Here is a 17039-nt window from a genome sequence, read left to right on the forward strand (position 1 = left end):
TTTACATGTTCTACCATGTCTTTTTAAGCTGTCAATTCGTGTTAACAACCTGCTACAACGATTACAGCTTAACATGTTGCGTAGTGGGTTTCTAGCACAATCATTCTTCTCATGACGTCTAGCATTCCTTCTCATGACAAAATCCTTGCCACAGTATCTACAGCGGCTTCCTTCCGATTCAGCTATAGATAACAAACCACGAGCCATGGTAGCTTCTGTGACTAATGTTAGATACAAACTGTCAGTTTTCTCCAATTGGAACCATTTCTTAAATAGAGTTTTTGAAATATTACATCAGCGAGAGTTAAGTTATCTAATGCAAAGCAAATTGATGCAAGTAGTTCCGGCTGTCGTCAACAGATGGCGCCACGTGTTGCTTGCAGGTAAATAATATATATTTCATAATGTGGGATGCGGAACGCTCACTATCGATCGCAAAGGGAGGTTGGCTTCGATAGTATCCAAGGAGAAAAAAGTTCGTCCTTCCTGCTAGTGCTTCTCAGATTTCTCACGGTCCGCCATCTTGGATTACGACGTCACGGCGTCCATCTTGGATGGGTGTGACCTTGACCTTTGACCGAAACCGCAGGAATGATCGCAAGCACACGGATTAACCATCAAAATATTGATAAGAATAATCAGGAGCACACGGAGAAAACCATCATAATATTGGCAAGAATAATCAGGAGCACACGGAGAAAACCGCCACAAGTTTTCTTTGATATCATTAAAATACAAAAAAAAATTAATAAAAGATTAAAAATAAAAACGAAAAAAAAATTCAAACATTCTGGCTTGTACTAGAACTCTATCTTTGCTCAACAATGAAAAGTTCACAAGCTAGCAGAATGTTTGAATTTTTTTTTTTTCGTTTTTATTTTTAATTTTTTATTAATTTTTTTTTGTATTTTAATGATATCAAAGAAAACTTGTGGCGGTTTTCTCCGTGTGCTCCTGATTATTCTTGCCAATATTATGATGGTTTTCTCCGTGTGCTCCTGATTATTCTTATCAATATTTTGATGGTTAATCCGTGTGCTTGCGATCATTCCTGCGGTTTCGGTCAAAGGTCAAGGTCACACCCATCCAAGATGGACGCCGTGACGTCGTAATCCAAGATGGCGGACCGTGAGAAATCTGAGAAGCACTAGCAGGAAGGACGAACTTTTTTCTCCTTGGATACTATCGAAGCCAACCTCCCTTTGCGATCGATAGTGAGCGTTCCGCATCCCACATTATGAAATATATATTATTTACCTGCAAGCAACACGTGGCGCCATCTGTTGACGACAGCCGGAACTACTTGCATCAATTTGCTTTGCATTAGATAACTTAACTCTCGCTGATGTAATATTTCAAAAACTCTATTTAAGAAATGGTTCCAATTGGAGAAAACTGACAGTTTGTATCTAACATTAGTCACAGAAGCTACCATGGCTCGTGGTTTGTTATCTATAGCTGAATCGGAAGGAAGCCGCTGTAGATACTGTGGCAAGGATTTTGTCATGAGAAGGAATGCTAGACGTCATGAGAAGAATGATTGTGCTAGAAACCCACTACGCAACATGTTAAGCTGTAATCGTTGTAGCAGGTTGTTAACACGAATTGACAGCTTAAAAAGACATGGTAGAACATGTAAAGTCAAGACTACTTACGGCACAGAGGACACCGATGGATCCACTAGACTAAAGAAGAGTGATCAGCATTATGACAATAATTTTCCTTGTCCTGAGCGTGATGGTATTGGCTCACCCGATCGTGAGGAAGAACATAAATTGAAGGATGCTAATGGCTTCGGGAAGACTGAAACTAATGGAAGTATCAACACCGTGAATAGTGAGAATACATTCAAGCCTATATTCAGTAGATCCTCCATTCTTTGTAAAAATGATGGACTCCTAAAAAGGAAGCATGAAGACGATAAAGACACTTCGACATCATCGATAGCGAATTCATACGGTAATCTGGGTGAAGAGGATGTCTTCTACAGTGATTGTTACAGTGACTCTGAGGCTGTTGACAAAGGCATAGACTGTGATGAAGCACCTAGAGCTGACAAGATCGAAGAATGTGGCGATGTCCTGAGACCGAAACGATGGAAACGTCGTGTTATAATAAATAAATCTGATAATGCTTATTATGATCACTGGGACGATTGTGATATTAAAATTATTTATAATAAACAAGCAAGTAAGATGGTGGTAGAAGAGATTGATTACACATCATGGAAAGATCCAAACATATTGGTTGACCGGCTAAGACTTCTACATGGCTCGCTTTGTGCAGGAAACTATCCGTGCATCAAAGAAATATCCTTCATACTCAAAGAACTGAGGAAAGCTGGCTACATACAATAATGGCTTCTTTTACTTGTATTTGTGTAATGTTGAGAAGTAATAAAATATTGAAAGTAAAAATTTAATGTTTTTATTTCTTGTATTCTGATTTCCAACTAAGCCTGTGTGTGTTTCCGCTACTGTATGTGTGATCATTACGTTTCCTGTGTGTACTGTGTGTACGTTCCGTTTCCTGTGTGTACTGTGTGTACGTTCCGTTTCCTGTGTGTACTGTGTTTACGTTCCGTTTTCTGTGTGTACTGTGTGTACGTTCCGTTTCCTGTGTGTACTGTGTGTGCGTTCCGTTTCCTGTGTGTACTGTGTGTACGTTCCGTTTCCTGTGTGTACGTTCCGTTTCCTGTGTGTACTGTGTGTACGTTCCGTTTCCTGTGTGTACTGTGTGTACGTTCCGTTTCCTGTGTGTACTGTGTGTACGTTCCGTTTCCTGTGTGTACTGTGTGTACGTTCAGTTTCCTGTGTGTACTGTGTGTACGTTTAGTTTCCTGTGTGTACTGTGTGTACGTTTAGTTTCCTGTGTGTACTGTGTGTACGTTCCGTTTCCTGTGTGTACTGTGTGTACGTTCAGTTTCCTGTGTGTACTGTGTGTACGTTTAGTTTCCTGTGTGTACTGTGTGTACGTTTAGTTTCCTTGTGTACTGTGTGTACGTTCCGTTTCCTGTGTGTACTGTGTGTACGTTCAGTTTCCTGTGTGTACTGTGTGTACGTACCGTTTCCTGTGTGTACTGTGTGTACGTTTAGTTTCCTGTGTGTACTGTGTGTACGTTTAGTTTCCTGTGTGTACTGTGTGTCCGTTTAGTTTCCTGTGTGTACTGTGTGTACGTTCCGTTTCCTGTGTGTGTGTACTGTGTGTACGTTCCGTTTCCTGTGTGTACTGTGTAATCATTACATTTATTGCGTGTAAATTGCATGTATTGCGCGTAGATTGCGTACATTACGTGTTGGAGCTGATGGAGCTGTTGGAGCACTTGCAGCTAATGGTCAATTGAAGCATAGGAGCAAAATGTAGATGGATCTGATGACGTGAATTGTAGCTCTTGGAGCCTGGCGTATATTGGAGAGATCGATTTTTTTTCCCGATCAAATGATCCTCTTTTTTAATTTGTAGATTTGACTCTAGTATTATTGTACATGGTTCTTGATTTGACTAGCGTATTATTCCAATACGGTGCATGTCTATAAGCGAGTCCTAGACAGCAGGACGCTCAGTTTGTTTCTGACGACGGCGGTGTAAGGATCACCTAGTTTGTTTCTTCTGGTGCATAAGTCGTGTCAATTAGCTGTTCTTGAGACCTCGATGGCATCTTTACCGTCTTTAACGTTAAACTGGGAGGTTGTACCGTCGACTACGGGAACCTTGACGACAGCTACGATGGAGAATGTGCAGATCCCGTTGGCAACGACGACGTCAACATTGGAGGAGATTTCAACAGATGTGATACCACCATCATCCGAAGTTTCATCATCAGCAATGGATTCTTCAACTAATGAAGAGCGTACATTGCGTCAGTGCAAATACTGTGACGCATCATTTACTATCACCTCAAATGCTCGCAGACATGAGAATAGAGAATGTGCTAAGAACCCTTATCGAAAAATGATTGGCTGTATTAAGTGTCGCAAGCAATTTACAAGAAATGCTAATTTGCAGCAACACTTGGAGACATGCAAAGGACCTGTTGCGCGGCAGAAAGTAAAGGTATCGGTGCAACAACGATGCATCGATGTGTATAAGAGCATGCCTGGAAATGGTACGTCGGCGACAACGTCAGTATCTGGATCGAGTCTGAAAGGTTCGTCTTCATCACCGCGGTATCCTTGCAGCTACTGTGATACGTCGTTCGCATTTTCCCATGATGCACGAAGACATGAGCGGAGCAAATGCATGAAGAATCCTTCTCGCATGAAGTTTCGCTGTGATGAGTGTTATGAATGGTTTACTCGAATTGATAATTTGCGACGACATTCGAAAAACTGTAAAGGTGAAGTTCGTGCGCCTACTGCTGAACTACCTTCAGAAATTTCGACTCCTCGCTTTAGATTGGAGACTCGTAAGCGTACAAGCAAGAAAACAGATGCGCAGCAACCGATTGCTATGGCATCTGGGCATGGAACTAAACCTAAGACTGTGATCGGTGCTCTGCAGGTGAATGATAATGGCTTCTACTTGGCGCAGTCTGCATTTCGTGGAACATTGAAAGACTACTATTATCTAAATACGTTAGGTGAGTCGAAAGACATTTGTAATTTTCTTGATGATATCAGACAGAACATAATCAATCAGCTTACTGATGACGTAGCAACAAACGGACCTTTGAAATATAACTTGTGGTTGGACTGTATATATGGAAAGCCATATCCGTTTGATGACAAAGAGAAGACGTGTGCATTCAAGACATCGGCAGCAGTAATTTACAGTTCGGACGATGTGAAGCAAACTGTTAAACACGGTATCCAGAAACTTTGTCAAGAAGAGGAGGACTATGTCAGTAAAGGTTCTGGTTGGTCTCTGTCTAGTATAAGTCGATTGGAGCTAAGAATTAGTCATTTCACACCGATGCGGAACTAATGATTATAAGATTGCTGGCTTTTGCAACTGATCCTGTAGTAGAATAGAAATTATGTAATAAATATTATGTTTGTAAAAGAACTTGTGGTGTTTAATTCCTTGAACCTGACACTTTTCTGATATTTAAATTAAATTTATTTTTAGCTTCGTTCAGAGATCGAACCAAGGAAAGGAGCGGATCAAATCAATATGTAAATTAATGAGTGATTTTTTTAATGAATTTTGGAACTTTTCCCGAATTTCTAGCTAAATATTTACGGATTTTCAAGATGGCGGTCAAATTTCAAGATGGCGGGGGCACCTCGGTAATAAATGTTTACTGCACTCTAGCGGGTAAGAATTAAACTAACATGGCGTCAGCGCACTCTAGCCGACGATACAATTATGATGGCTTCCAGCATCGAAGACAAGATGGCGGACATGACGTCATACTAGGTGACGATATATATGCTTTGAAAAAAAGTGGTGGGAGTCAGTCTGCTAACACCCACCACGGGGGAAGGATCGGTCGTCATTTTTTTTTTTTTTTGCGCTCGTCGGGTTCGAACTGAGGACTCCGAGCGCCGTGTCGTTAATGTATGATTTTTAAATATTTTTTATTAAATTTTTATTAATTGAATTTTTTTATAAATTTTAAATTTTTTTCCGTTAAAATCGGATAATAAATAAAAAAGTTAAAGATGGCGGCCGTAACGGAAATTGCAACGGTGACGTCTTTATTCAAAATGACATATTCCATGATGACGTCAGAGGCTTATCAGAGGCTGTAGACATGGATGCTTAAGCCTCTATATGGACATTTCTAGCCGCTGGGATTTTTAAGGACTAAACACGGGAAATTTTCCCTCGAAACGGGAATTTTTCCCTCGAAAAGAGAAATTTTTAATTTGTGGAATTTTTTGAGAATTTTTGGCGGAATTTTTTTCCACAGAAATGTAAATTTTGAGGAATTTTGGGCAATTTTTGCCCAATTTTGGCGAATTTTGAGGGTCAAAGGTCAAGGTCAAACTTGTCCCGTTACGCTATGTCCCGTTACACTCCTCCAAGATGGCCGCCGTGACGTCACAATCCAAGATGGCGGATCGGACACACAGCTCCGGACCCTGGACCCTGTGCCAGAACATACATTCCTATACTATATATATAAATTTTTTTCTTTTATAAGTTTTAATACTGCTAATTTTTTATGCACAACTTCTATTTTCTTACTCATAATGCACTTTTTAACCTAAAAACTAGGCAACAGTAATGTAAACAATGAATAAAATAATGCAAAGACTTTGCAGACTGGCTATAGAAATGCAAAGAGGTTAAAAATTTTGGTGGAACACATTTACTTTGCACTTTTCAGTTATATGCAAAGTGAAAGTGCAAATTGAAAACTTGCATAGTTTATTGGTGGAATAGGCCCCTGACCAACTAAATAAATACAGTGCCGCTATGCCTTACATGAAAGTCTAGTTTTTGATACTTAGAAAAACCTTTAAAATGTTCATGTACAAAACCATCCATACATGTACACCAAGCGTTTTCGAACCGCGAGACCCGGTCATGAACAATGTCAGACATATAGACCATGAACACACAGTCCACGCAATGACTACGCATCGTTCACGCAGGTCAAGCATTCAATGAAAACGAAGCACGTTTGGACGGAAATACTACAAAACGAAAGCTCATTTACGAAAAGGAGGTGCATTCTCTCATTCATTCAACTCGGTAGGTAGCGATCGTCAATGTTAAGTTAGGATATAATGTCTCCAACAGTCTATGAATTAAACAGTTTTTAGTTTCAAAAGTCATTGGCTCTATCAGTAATTGACTCCAACAGTCTTTTGACTCCAAAAGTCATTGGCTCCAACTGCCCTTTGCTTCAACAGCTCCAATTATATTTGGCTAGAATGCTACGAGTCTAAGAGGCTATGAGGTTACAAGACTATGAGTCTACACTGATCTAGCAGGTTACGAGTTATACATGGCTGCGAGACTGCATGGCTAAAAGGGTGCGTGGCTACGAAACTACATGGCTATGAAGCTACATGGATACAAGTCTACTCGGCTCCAAATGCTGAATCAGCTCCAAAGCTCCAACAACTCCAAATGCTTCAAAAGCTTCAATGCTCCAACAGCATTATGTTATAAGATTACTTGATTACGTAGCTACAAGTCTACGAGGCTCCAAATGCTCCAAAGCTCCATAGCTCCAAAACTTCAAAAGCTCCAACAGCTCCAAATGCTCCAAAAGCGTCAATGCTCTAACAGCTCCAAATGCTCCAATTCTCCAATGTTACAATGCTAAAAATGCTCCAAATGCTCCAAATGCTCCAACAGCATTATGTTATAAGATTACAAGACTACTTGGTTACGTAGCTACAAGTCTTCGAGGCTCCAAATGCCTGATCATCTCCAAAGCTCCAACAACTCCAAATGCTCCAAAAGCTTCATTGCTCCAACAGCATTATGTTATAAGATTACAAGACTACATGGTTACGTAGCTACAAATCTACGAGCCTCCAAATGCTCCAAAGCTACAATGCTCCAAATTCTCCAACAGCTCCAACTGCTAAAATGCTAAAAAGCTCCAACAGCTAAAAATGCTCCAACAGCTCCAAATGCTCCAAAAGCTTCAATGCTCCAACAGCTCCAAATGCTTCAACAGCTCAAAATGCTCCAAAGCTCCAACAGCTCCAAATGCTCCAACAGCTCCAAATGCTCCAAAGCTCCAAAGCTCCAACAGCTTGAAAGCTCCAAAGTTCCATAAGCTACAAATGCTCCAACTGTCTACGGCTACAATATCAATGATGTCAAGAGTATTTGACTCCAAATAGTCTTAGGACTTGCGCTATTTGACTACAAGACCAAGTGGCTACGAAGCTACAATATCTACAAGGCTCCAATTGGCGCATCTGTATTCAACGGAATTTTCTCTTTTGCTCCAACTGCTCCAACAGCATTATGTTATAAGATTACAAGGCTACTTGGTTACGTAGCTACAAGTCTACGAGGCTCCAAGGCATCATGGCTACGTGACTACGAGCCATGAGGTTACGAGACTATGCGATTGCAAGTCTACAAGGTTATGTGATCGCGAGGCTATAGGACTACGAAACTTCCAGGACACAAGGTTACGAGACTGCAAGGCTACAGTACTACGTAGCTAACAGGATACGAGGCTACGTGGCTACGAGACTACTTGAATCTAACTGACTACAATAGCACCATTCAGTGGTGTGAGTTAATTTATCTCATGTAAAATAACCCGTTTAAAGTAGTGTCGATTCTTAACAACAGATGACACCACATGTTGCTTACAGGTAAATATTATTTAGTTATTTTATGTGGGATGCGGGATGCTCACTAACGATCGCAAAAGAAGGATGGCTTCGCTAGACACCAAGGAGAAGGAAGTTCGTCTTGCATGTTAGTGCTTCACAGATGTCTCATGGTGTATTATTTGACTGAGTAATGGTTGTTTATTTTTTGAATTCCACATGGTAAAAAAAATGCAAGTTCTGAAATAGTAGCAGAAGTTCACGAATTAAATGTAACTCCAAATAAAATGTCATGACTCATTAGGTAAAAAATCCTTCATGCAGAGAGCGGTTTCTCAGAATAGACAGAAGCACTTGAAGAAACCATAGGAATAATCAGCAGCACACGGAGAAAACCATCATCATATTGACGAGAATAATCAGGAGCAAATGTATTGACAAGAATAATCGGGAGCACACGGAGAAAACCATCACACTTTTGTAAGTTATCATAAAATAACAGAAAAAAATATTTTTAAATAAAATTTAATTAATAAAAAATTTAAAATGAAGAAAAAATTACAAAAAATACCTAAACCAATTTTGCTAGCTTGTGAACTTCTCATTGCTGAGGAAAGATAGAGTTCTAGTCTAGTCTACCATTGCACTAACACAGGCAAAGAACAACCAATTCACCGGGAAAATAATTTTGAGGGAGAAACGGAGTGTTGTAAGTCGCTCAGAGGCTGACGGACAGATGGACGATGGACGGATGACGGACAGATGCGACGACTAATGTAATTCTGGCTTTAATTATTCATAAACTTGAAGGATATGTGCTTAGCTAAGGTACAATGATAGGAGGTGTAGGTAAAGCATTTCCGGGTGTAATAGTGTGTAGTTTAAGTTTTTCTAAGCGACATTTACATCGAAAAACACAATTTTACACGATAATATATTAGGTTTATTTTTCTTTGAACAGAAAAAAAAACTAAGGAAATACAGAATAAAATAGTTATTTTTGTTCGGATGTTATGTGTTATGTAAATCCTTTCTAGTGCACTGCAAACTGGTATTTTCGCTTGTTAAAAGAGACTCTAGACCACCGTACTGATCTTATGACGTTACATATTCTGTCCCAGATTTCTGTGGCAAAATACATATTCCAACCGATATTATCTCCTCAGATTGCAGCATGCTGACTATTTCTAGGAAAGCCAAGCGTAAACTCAAGCGCGATCTGCTTGCAGTTTTTCTCGCACGTGTCTAGCATGACCTACCGGTGAACCCAGGTACTAAATGACAGGCTGCCGTGGCACCCAGTTGATACGGCGAACAGTTGATAGGTTGATACAGATCTTCACGTGATACAGGTTGAAGTGTCCGATTGTTAAACTGCTCGCCACGATGTTAAATAACAAGGCGCTTGTTGTCTTCTTTATTTGAACATATAAATGACATCAACATCAATAACAAAAGTTATTGGTCATAATGCTCCGTACTGCACGCCCCTTTATTTTTATTTGTCGTTCAAGAGAGCTAGAAAGTCTTCAATGCTATTGGATGTGAGGAACCACCACTAACACGCGGCGAACAGTTCAACAGTGTAACAGTTTGTAACGATCCCGCCATGACGTCACAATCCAAGATGGCGGCTGACACCATCATAGTACCACTATATTAATTTGGGATATCCTTTCCAAACCTACATTCCCACATTCGTAACAATATACAGTAAGTCCATAAAAGAATGCCCCAGTTATAAATTTCAATGGTATCAACTGTAAGTATTGTAGAGTTTTGGTTCAAGGTCACAATTAAAGAGTAACTCAAACAGTTTTAGACAACTGTATGCGCTAGTACTGCTTTCTCCTCTGCTTATCTGGATATGTTGAAAGACTGGCTCTTTCCCCAATTAGTGGAGGGTGAACCTGTAAACTTTATTTAGCAACAGGATGGAACCCCTTCCCATTGGAATCTCTTTGTACGAGAGTGGTTGAATGTCGAAGTCTCTGACCATTGGATTGGTCGTAATGTTCGAGATGACAGAGCTCTTTTTCGCTGGCCTCCACCTTCACCTGACATAAAGCCATGAGATTTTTTTTCCTTTAGGTCTATATAAAAAAATGTGTTTATGTTCCACCGCTACCTAATGATTAGCCAAAGTTGAGAAACAGAATTGAAGAGGATATTCTTCCATTACTATGGACTTGTTAACCAATTCGTGGGAAGAATTGGACATTAGGTTGGATGTGTGCCGTAAAATTAAACATTTGTAGGGAAAGAATATGTTAGTTTACCTTCAATTTGATGTATGATTTGTTATAAATAGTCTAAATTAATTTGTTATAATATACCATTGAAAATAGGGCATTCTTGCATGGAAATCCTGTACTTTGCACTTGCCTGCCAACTAAACGACTGCGCACCGTGGTTTGTCTTGTCGTTTGACGGGAAGTGTCAGATTCACTTACTCCCGATCAATCCCAAGACATAATCCAAATTTCGCCTCTCGCACCTGCAACTTCGCGTTTGGAGTGTTGTGAATGTCACTGACCTAACATAACCCACAATTCATGTTGGTTACGGTCACCCAAATGTGCAAAAACTTACCCTTACGAAAAAAATAACTGTCTAACAAAGTACATGCATTACTACTACAAATAATGAAGCAAGAGCTAAATGATGGCAGAATAAACATGTCTGGGTCTCTACACATACAGCATATCACACCCACAAAGAAAGAGAGAAAGCAACACAAATGCAGAAAGAAAGTATCTGGGTCTCTAAACATACAATAACTTAATTATGTAACACACCTACCTAACTTGATTAATTAAAAACGTTTATTTTAACAACAGCAAAAAAATAATAATATGTGTACGCATATGTACGAACGCACGGAGTCAGGAGTTGAACTTACAATCCTTCATAAGAAACACAAGAGCGTTAAGAACGCAGCACGAAACAAATGCAAGAAAACTATGGTAGTTTATAAAACACACAGGTCACAAAATTTGCCAGTCTTACAGCATGAAACTGTAAAACTGTGCAAAAACTTGCATCACGAGTAGTATGGCCCTGGCTCCTGCGCCGGGCTTCAGGCTGTGGAGCCGGAGCCGATGACCGCCATCTTGGATTGTGTCATCACATTGGCCATTTTGGATGACCTTGAACTTCAAAAATTGCCCAAAAATTTCTTGAAATTTGCCAAAAATTCGCCCAAATATGTCAAATATTAATTTTTTTGAAGGAAAAAAAAATCTTTAAAAATCTCAAAAAATTTCAATATTCGAGGGAAAAAATGTCCGTTTTGAGGGAAAACTTCCCATTTTAGTCCTCAAAAATGTCAACGGCATAAAAATTCTCCCAAGTGGCTTAAATTCCCCGGCGACAAGCCGCACAAAGCCGCCGAGGTCACGACCTCCACCATTAGGAAGTCACAGCCAACATTTTGAGTTATGATATCACCGTTGCAATTTTAGTTACGCCGCCATCTTTAAAATCCGTATTTTTTACTAGAATATCAGAATTATTTTTAAAATTAATAAAAACTAAATTTTATTAAAATTTTAATAAAAAATTCCACCATCTTAAATTAAGACTTCATCTTTGTACATTTCGTTATGGTCTCCATCTTGGATTCTAGAAACATTGCACTTAACATTAGGTATGTCTGTCATCTTGGATATGTATAACGTCAATTTTGCATGGATTCTAGAATGTTGGAATTTTCGTTACTGCCGCCATATTGAAAACCCGTGTTTTTAGGTTAGAAAATTGGGGGGAAAAAATTAAAATTCATTAAAAAATTAATTAATAACATTTTAATAAAAATCAAACATCTTGGCTTATGACGTCACGACCGAAATACTTAAATTCCGCAATTTTAATCCAAACAAATTGTAAAAAAAAATATAAACAATAAATTAATAATGTTATAATAAAAATTTGATTGAAAACACACTTATGTCATGGATTCTTCGATTTGAACCCTGCGAGAGCAAGAAAAATTGACGACAGATTCTTCCTCCACGGAAGCCACCAACAGACTGGCCTTCCTGGCGCGGGAGGGGTCTGGGTAGCGTCTCAGACCGAAGCCTATACGCTCTAATCATGCAGGAGAGGTAGCATGCATCATGCAGTGGCGTAGCCAGGATTTGTGTATGGGGGTGTTAAGAAGCATGCCCCCCCCCCCCCCCCCGTATTAAAGCGGGCCGGTCGGGGGGGTCCTCCCCCGGGAAAATTTGGATTTTAAGGAGTAAAATAGTGCTATGTTATCAGTTTTCGGTACTTAAATTTAAATATTGTTATGGTAAATTTTTTTATTAATTTTAATATGAAATTTGTTTGAGTGATGAATAAGAAATTAATTAAAGGTTTGGTGCTAAGGGGGGAACCCCTAAAACCACCCCTGGCTACGCCCCTGGCACCATGTGCTAGGAGGGCAGCGACTGGCGCCATGACTAGACTAGAACTAGATAGGCTGGGCCCAGCTGAAACACGGGGGTGCAGAAGCCATGCAGGTTGGCTACGTGGTGCGGGGGTCGGGGGCTTGCACTCGCGAGTGCGCGCCCGGCTTCCAGCCGCGCGCATGCGCAGTGGCGGGCGCTGGTTGGCGCTGGTATTGATCAGCACCGCGCATGCGTCGTGCGGCTCCGCCGAGCGCCGCGATAAGCGAGTGTCAGTGGCCGCTCAGCGCTACGTGAGGTGCGCGACCGCTTCCACACACTCGCGACATGGCCAAGGTAAGCTCGCGTCAGCTCACGTCAGCTCACACCAGCTCACACCACCCCCGCACGGTTCACAGCGGCTGTCCGCGTCGCAGCTTGTGGTTCTGTTCTGCAGTGGTAGCTTTGTTGAGTTTCCACGATTCCCCTCACCCCCCTTAGTACTAACGATGACCTCTTTAAACGGTTTGGCTTTCTAAACCAACAATTTCCAATCATTCCTAATATTCCCAACTTATAAGTTTTGGCAATAATGTTCGATTGTTGACAGTCAAATTATAATAAATTAATTTTATCCTTGGCAAAGTGTTTTTAACTGAAATTAGTATCTCTGACATACGTATTTTCTGCAACCCTCTATCGTTTCTTCGTTCAGTTTAAGTGCGCGTATTTTTTTTTTTAAACTTAATTATGAAACTGTTTTAAGTATTTATACTTAATTCCATTGTTAATCCTGGTGCATGACATTGCGAGCCTGAATTGTTGACAGTGTGTGTCATAGACTACCAACCCCCCCCACCCCCTTTTTTTTTTCTTCTTCAAAATGTCGACGTTTCTCAACTTGAACGTACTCGAGAAGCGCGCAGGTAAGTGTATGCTTCCAGTTCGGATGACCCTCGCCAAGTCTCTTGCGGGACGAGTACGTATAAGTACATAAGTACTAGACGCGGCCTTGATCGCTTTACGGAAGTGACTCCTGCGGTTTGTTGGTATTGGGCCCGAGAGTGCGGATGATTGGCTGATTGGCTGATTGTAGTTCGGCTGTGGACTGCTCGTTATTCTCCTGCAATCAGCCACGTGTGACTGCCCAACTCACTCGCCTTACAGCGTGTGGCGGAACACGGCCCCGATGCAACCACGATCTCTCTTTATCAATGGTATCTTACAAGATAGTTCATTATTATCTTCTTGATAAATAAGTTCTATTGGTTGAATGTTTGTCTAACATGATTACATACAGCTGCATCATTCCCTCTAAATGTAGTTAAATTAACTTTTCTTTTCCCCTAAGTAAAAACATAGTCATACTAACTAAACATCACACATTGTAACGTACGTGAACATTTTCATATATTTGGCAAAGTAGAATTTTAGGTTGGTAGACACGATTGTATTTCTATTAACAGTACGATGTAGTGGTCTAGATTCTGATGCCGTAATAATATTGATGACGCAACCAACATGGCCGCGCGCCTGGACACATTCTCATGGGATAAGCGCGTGAATGAGTGGTTTTGGGCGCGGGCATTTGCGTGCTTGTTTCGTACAAAATACGTTACTTCATGAAAGTTACTTTCCGGGAACGTAATATATTTATCCTACACACCTTCCTATTCTATTCTTGAACACGATACCGCACGTCTATTTCCTACAGTATCGTATTCCATACTACACTCCAATCCGATTTGGTAGCCTATATTCTGCGATACCACTTTTGCGTATATAATTTGTTTTTTTAATATCAAAGTACGATTTAAACGCCTCGGGTATCATAAATTATACTAGAGCCAAAAATTGTCATGTGAGGGAATTTCCGTCGTGATGAAGTCAGATTACCTACATGCGCGTAAAAGGACAATGTAAAAGCGGAGTGTTTCGTTCTAAATGCAGCAGTTGGTGTGATGCTGTCGCAAAAAGAAAAAATGCCATAAAGATGGGTAAGCGAATAAGCGGAATGAAAAATATGTTTCACGGCACAGGAGGGTCTTGGTGTTTTCTGTGCACATAAAAATTTTGTTTAGCACGTCTAACATGCTACTCAACATAAATTTACATTTACAGTTATTATTTATCAGTTTTTGACGTGAAAACGTCTTATAATAATCGATGAACGCCGGCTGCACGCACTAAAATGCATGACTCATTGTCACGTTCCGCCTGAGCCGAGCGTGCAAGAACCGGCCAACCACCGTGCGAGAAAATCTTCTATAATATCAAACAGGTTAAAGCGGGCTTTTTAACTAATTGTTCGTGTTTATATTTAAACAAATTATTTAAATTAAATTTGCAAAAAACTGTAAATAATGTAACGATTTACTGCGGGCTCGTAAAGGATAGCCCAATTAAAGATTTTTATCACACACAGTTTTATTTATTGCCACTATTTACATCACTAGCTAATAATCTAAAAATGCCAATTAATCAATTGCACTAAAAAAAAAAAAAAAGGTTGCTTCCTCCAGTCACTCGTTTCTCACAATCCACACGCCTCGCTGGGCCGCAACTCTGGCGCAACTCTCGCCGCAGCACCCCTCATGGGTCTCCGCCGCCACACTCCGCCGCCGCCGAGACTTACTTCCTCTTCACCGAGATCCCACTCGACTCCGCGCTCGCAACTTCACTTGGAACGCTCTATCACCCGGAAACTCCGCCGCGGGAAAACTCCCGACTCCACTCACTCACTCACTCACTCCCTGCCCTGGAACCTTCGTCCAAGGACTTCGCCACTCCGCCGCACCCGCGGCACTATCGCCCGGAGACTCCGCTGCGGGAAGGCTCCTGCCTGAACTCTCTTCTCAGCTCTACTGACTCTCTCGAGGCCGCCGTTCTCGTTTTATCTATCAGCCGCAATTTCCAGAACTTGCGAGCGCGGCCGGGGCCAGTCGCGTCATTCCGCGCCGACCCGACGGCAGAAATCTCTCGAAACACGTGTCGGCGGCTCGTGTAACTCCACAGCTGTCAGGTTTCAGTTACGTGTCAAAGGCAGGGCGCCGCGCGGGGAGTAGTGGGAAGGAGGGGGGAAAACAACAATCCTTGTAATCTTCCAAGCGCGCGCGGCGCATATCATGTTGCGGCAACCGCCAACCAGCTCTGCACCTGCACGTGTCGCGGCCTTGCTCACGTTCGTAACAATAATATTTAAAAATTAAAAAGTATGCAATTTTTCATCAGTGTTTTCTTATGACGTTATCACGTAAAATTATCGTCCGTAAACCGGCTTTACAGACAACCCCCTTTTTTTCTCATTAAAATCACTAAATCGTATCCAAGGAATGAGTGAATATGAGTTGCGGAGCACTCTCACGACAGTTCTGACGTGATGTCACGAGAGCGAGGCAACTACCCCAAGGCAGGTTGTCGCGGTATCAACCCTGGGGGGGGGGGGGGGGAACTATCAACGCTGTAACAAAGATGTTTGTTTTGGAGAATCTCTGTTGGAACTTGGATAACGCGTTGAGTTAGTACGAATTTTTTTCCCCATTATAAATAACAATTATTAATTAGACCGACCCCTTAAAAACTTGTTGATTTTTTAAACCAGGAAATTTAATTATTTCAATACTCCCAAAATACAAATTTTCGAAGTAAGTCTTGAGTTTATAATTTTCGTGAAAACGCCAGAAACTCAATACGCAACAAGTTAAATAATTGTTTTTTTTTTTTTCGAATGAATTACTCAACACGCAAAAATCCAACGTAAGCATGGACCAACTATCCACTTCTTACGTTTCCACCTTTTAACCGTGAAGTGTCCCGAATACTTTTAAAGATGCGTCAGAAATCTGTGCAAAAGGCTTAAGATTTTCTTATTACCACTATTATCATGTTTTGATAATATTTAATAAACTCGTCTCGTTATTGTCAGAAAAATATAATTCCTATTAAGAGATTTATTTTTTAATTTTATAGTTTCAAGTTGTAGGGTGGGTGACGTTTGAGCATTGCGTGGTTTATAAACATTTGGCTGAAGTATCCGGCCTTGCCTGGACTCTCACAAAGTGGTGCGGCTTCGTTCAGGGCCAAAAGGCAGTTTTGTGTAATCTCAGATAGTCGGCGATTTTCCTCTTGTTTTGAACGTTAATTGAGCCAAATTTCTTCAACATCGGAGTAAAAACTGACGTAAGAAAAACAAATACAACTACACACTTGTTGATATACATAGATCTTAGTAGTTTTTTTTTTTTTTTTTTTTTTTTTGCGTTTGTTTAGTACTGCGTCCTTGGTCTCTTGCGTATCTCGACGTTAACGTCACTTTCAATTAGTAGTTGTAGATAGACTTTCGATGAAACAAAATGTTGTGCTGAGCCGGTTTGGATTAAAAGTCTCACCGACTGCCCAGTTACACGGCGTTGAGATGTTCTTTCGCATGTTAGAAGGTTTACTGAAGATTTTTTTTTAATATTTCATTTGTAGT

General features: G+C 40.7%; 1 protein-coding gene across 3 annotated transcripts in view; it reads left to right on the top strand.

Moving 5' to 3' along the window:
* The first annotated feature begins 12856 nt into the window (after nt 1–12856).
* Nucleotides 12857–17039, top strand: part of LOC134541304 (uncharacterized) — a 475001-nt gene continuing 470818 nt past the window's right edge. For all 3 annotated transcript variants that reach the window (XM_063384632.1, XM_063384633.1, XM_063384634.1), the window contains exon 1: nt 12857–12922. In XM_063384632.1, coding sequence (XP_063240702.1) covers nt 12914–12922 — 9 coding nt within the window. In that variant the 5' untranslated portion in view covers nt 12857–12913. The remainder of the gene's footprint in view (nt 12923–17039) is intronic.

This window comes from Bacillus rossius, chromosome 18 (assembly GCF_032445375.1).
Source record: "Bacillus rossius redtenbacheri isolate Brsri chromosome 18, Brsri_v3, whole genome shotgun sequence".
In the NCBI taxonomy this organism is placed as follows: Eukaryota; Metazoa; Arthropoda; class Insecta; order Phasmatodea; family Bacillidae; genus Bacillus; species Bacillus rossius.